This window comes from Leptodactylus fuscus, chromosome 1, assembly GCF_031893055.1.
Source record: "Leptodactylus fuscus isolate aLepFus1 chromosome 1, aLepFus1.hap2, whole genome shotgun sequence".
NCBI classification, from domain to species: Eukaryota; Metazoa; Chordata; class Amphibia; order Anura; family Leptodactylidae; genus Leptodactylus; species Leptodactylus fuscus.
The window spans coordinates 56177958-56182256 of record NC_134265.1 but is presented as its reverse complement, the minus strand read 5'-3'; the positions used below and the strand labels follow the sequence as shown (position 1 = coordinate 56182256).

Genomic DNA, 4299 nt, shown 5'->3' with positions numbered 1-4299 from the left:
CATCTTTTTAAGAAAAATTGAATGTTTTCTTCCTACCATATACTGAGTGATGATATCTGCTTTTTATAGTGAAAGTCTGAACTAGCTGGAATATTATGTTGCTTTGCAGGAATACATCGCAGCTGCTGAAGAACGTCTTAAAGAAAATGAGTCAGTAGTTGGCATTTGGGGAAGAACTTCGTATACCTCCCTCCTGCAGGTAACAACTATGAGAGTCTTTGCCGCCCCCATGTAGTTATCCCTTCCACATCCCACCAATGACGCTGGAGTAGTCTGGGCGCTGTCTATGACTGTGATGTCAGTACAGGTTGGTCTCCTGCCCCTATATATAGCCCTGTGTGCACTCCTGAGAACAGACTGGACTTCAGCACCATGGAGAGCTCCCGCAGAGCCTTGCTCACACTGCTCAGCTCCACACTCCTCCTCCTGGTGCTCAGAGGCAGCTGTGAGGAGACAGACTACCTGGAGAGCAGGTCCCTGGACTTCTACTCCCCCATAGACAACAACATCCATGAGAAGGAGCTGGTATGTGACATGCAATCTAATATATATGGTGTCCTGGTGCTGAAAAACAGACACTCTGTACACTCTTAGACTTGTATCCTCATGCTGACATCTCTCACTATCTCTGACAATACATCTGCCCAGCCCAGAAGTATTAGCAGAGTTGTCATATATGCAGAGGCTGTATTCTTATAGGACTAGTGTATTGGACAGATTGCACTGACCAGGGATCTCTCCATACTTGTTGCTTATTGCATTGATGTTACTGTTTTGTGTTTTTAGATTGATGCTTTGCAGGAAGTCTTAGAAAAACTGAAAAGTAAAAGACTTCCATCATTTGAGAAGAAGTATGGACAAGTGCCCATGGTGAGTTATTTTCCTATATATTATACTTTTTGCTTTGTAGTTGTAATTGATTCCATGTTGCATTGTTCTGTAGTATAGTAGATGCTGTCTGGAAACCAGGTATCTTTCCAACACACACACACAGTAACTTGTTCATGGTATGATCTAACTGCTATGACATGTCCACACTGATATAACTATGTATATCAGGATATCATATCAGTGTGATTTTGCACTTGTATTGAGTGTATTATTCCTCTATCTCTGTAGTCTATTACTGTTAACTATGATAAGACACCTGTGTTATTACAGCAGACAAGCATAGGCATAGACACTTATAAATCAGTATATAGTCTGTACACAACTGATGATATGGAAGCATCTGGGTAGATACATGGAGGACCTGCACATACAAATCCTAAAGAAGTCAAAAAACCATTGCAGTGGACTGTAATTAGTTTTCTGCTTATATAACATATTCACCTCTGCTGCATATATACATAGCACCGATATATTCCACTGTACTGTATAGAGATTGTCATCATACACATTTATCCCTGAGCCTAATGGGCGACCATTCTTGCAGTATTCTTATTCATATAAGAGAATATTAAATACATGCCAATGTCTGTCTTCGGACTATAACAGGAAACCCACATAAACACAGGGAGAACATATAAACTCCATACAGGTGTTGGTTGGATATGAACCCAAAACCCCAGCGCTGCTGAAACCAGTTCTATTTAACCATATGAGCCATGATGTTTTATGCTCATGTATACTGACTCTCCGGGAACTCTATGATAACTGTATATAGTATAGCTAAGCAGCGTCATTTTACTGAAATCTACTAGAAAATCCCCTGGATGTGAATTCAGATCTCAGATTTTTGTTATTTGGGGGTTTGGATACACTGTAAATGAAATGACTATGACAAATATAATGTTGGCGGACCATTGATCGTTATGCTTACATTTGATCTAAAATTGTTCCAATTGTGGCTAAAAAATAATAATAAAATTTCAAGTTCTATGGCTTCATGACCATTGTTCTAATAATGAAAAATATTATTATTATGAAACATTTTAGGGCAAATTGTTGGCACATTTTGTATGCCTTTAAATAAGCCAATGATAGATGGTGTACAATGAGACTAGACCATCTAAGAATACCGTAAATCCAGCTTCAGTCATTGTGTTACATCTGGTGCAGGTTACGACTGTCATGTCAGTCTAATACAAAGCATTAGTAAAGGACAGCTTTGGAAAAAAATGTTCATCTACACCAGAGAGAAGTAGTCAATGTAAAGAAGCCGTATACATGCAGATGCTTCTTCATTGATGGGACTAACTAGCATACACTATTATGGAGAGAGACCATACACTAACCCATTTACAATTACTGAGGGTCCCAGTGGCCAGACCCCAATAAACCAGACTATAATAACAAGCCTCACTGATATGTACAGGTTATGAATAAAAAAAAGATCCATGTCCTGCATGAAGAAACAGACTGTATGTGCAAAAGTGTTCCAATAAGTTATTGGAGTTATTTATCTATAGTTATTATTAATATTGCATTTTGTTATATAGAACTCGAGTGCATAAATATATAGCTGTAGCAGAGCTGAATATGTGATGTGTGTATCAGTCAGTCGTGTTACCACATGATATGTATACTGATAGGGAATGTAGATTGTGAGCCCTATATGGGACAGTGACTAACAATGGCGGTAAAGCACTGCGGAATATGATGGCGCTATATAAGTAAGCTAAATAATAATAAAAATGTTGCTTATGAGTTGTCATCTGAAGTCTATTTCACTGCAGTATTATAATATAAGAGGTTGATCTGTACGTTACTATTACAGTGCGATGCCGGAGAACAGTGCGCTGTCAGGAAAGGCGCTCGGATCGGGAAACTGTGTGACTGCCCTCGAAGGACGTCCTGCAATACTTTCCTCTTAAAGTGTTTATGAGTAAGATCTGAAGATGAGGAACCTTCCTGCCTGTGGAGACATAGAAAGCAGAGTGTGATTTTTACATGAAGTATTTTTTTTATTCCTGTTCTAGCTCTTACTTTGTGCTACCCTATAAAGCACATTGATACTTCTGTTACATGTGTCTGTATGGCATTATTTTATACATAATGATTCATAAATATATAGCATGTAGTTATGTGTAATAAAGGGTTTTGTTAAAGGCGTTTGTTCTACCATAGCACATGCAGAGGCCGAGTCAATGTCTTCTGGGAAAAAGAGAACCAAGAATTGATGTAAATGTATACGACTTGTATAAGGACAACTGCACAAAACATGTTTAAAGCTGGAACAAAGAAGCAGAAAGGGGCAGTAGATAATATGCCCACAATAAGGAGATCACGGCTGGGTTTATGACAAGTACTAGCCCAATATTCATGCTCATATCCATGGGCAAACAGCCAAGACAAAGCACTGACACCACTAAGATGGTTAGAGAAAATCTATAAAATTGTGCAAAAATTCTGTTATTTTTCTTTCAATTTTCTACAACTTTAGATATAGTTATAATTGTAGAAAATCCCATTTAATGTTTAGGAAGTCAGCTACATTTGTTAAAAAAGTGACATTATATAACAACATTATATAGCAATGGTCCAGAGTTGTGCTATAGTAAGAGCGTGCCAGATATCATTTCTTGGTGATATCCCGGGTAAACTCAACATTTGTAAAGATTAATATTATTATTATTATGATTATTCATATTAATAATTTTTAGAAATGAATAGTTCAAGTAAATATAAGGAAGTTTATAATATACCTTATCAGAGGATAAAGATTCAATCTCCTGTTATCTGCTCCTCTCCTTCTTGCTAAATGTCTTATTTCACTGAGAGACCTGTCCTCATTGTGATAACAGTTAGAGCTAACAGACTAAGCCGCGATATAGAAGTATATGGAGAAGGGAGGAAGAAGAGCTCAGTGAGTAACAAGTGCAGACACAAGCTGCAGAAACAGTAACATTTCTAGTTTTTGAGCAAGTCATATACATATACATTTGAACAAAGTTCTGGTGAGAGAGATATCTTACTTTAATCTACTCTAGAATACCTGTTCTCTCTGCTTTTCCTTTTCCTCCTCCATTTTCCTTCTTCATAGACTTCTATGAACTGCAGCTTACCTTTAAGTGAACCTCAAAGTATGAAACATTTCATAAATGAATAGTACAGGTGGATATACGAAACATTGTAATAAACCTTATTAAGGAAATCTGTTTCCTTTTCTATTTATTAAGCTGCTCTCCGCTTCCTAATCAGTCTGTTTGTCTACATGGAATCCATAGCCATATCCAACTCAGGGCTCATTCACATCTGCGCCCCGGTCTCCGTTATGCAGGTTTCCGTTTCCTGCCTGAAACTGGACAGGAGACGGAAACCTGCATTGTTCAAACCCTTTGGAAAGTGTCCGGCCGT

At 37.9% G+C, this 4299-nt stretch overlaps 1 protein-coding gene across 1 annotated transcript; it reads left to right on the top strand.

Annotated features, from left to right (window-relative positions):
- Window positions 1-372: 372 nt before the first annotated feature.
- Window positions 373-2855, top strand: CARTPT (CART prepropeptide). Its single transcript, XM_075262423.1, has 3 exons — window positions 373-525; window positions 787-870; window positions 2720-2855. Exons 1-3 carry the CDS (start codon window positions 373-375, stop codon window positions 2825-2827), a joined length of 345 nt encoding a protein of 114 aa, XP_075118524.1. The 3' UTR covers window positions 2828-2855.
- The last annotated feature ends 1444 nt before the right edge of the window (window positions 2856-4299 follow it).

Bases quoted from the DNA above. Each gene is read 5' to 3' on its own strand.
- CARTPT (XM_075262423.1), top strand. From the start codon at position 373: ATGGAGAGCTCCCGCAGAGCCTTGCTCACACTGCTCAGCTCCACACTC. The intron at 526-786 runs GTATGTGACATG...TTGTGTTTTTAG, and splicing joins ACATCCATGAGAAGGAGCTG to ATTGATGCTTTGCAGGAAGT. The intron at 871-2,719 runs GTGAGTTATTTT...TTACTATTACAG, and splicing joins AGTATGGACAAGTGCCCATG to TGCGATGCCGGAGAACAGTG.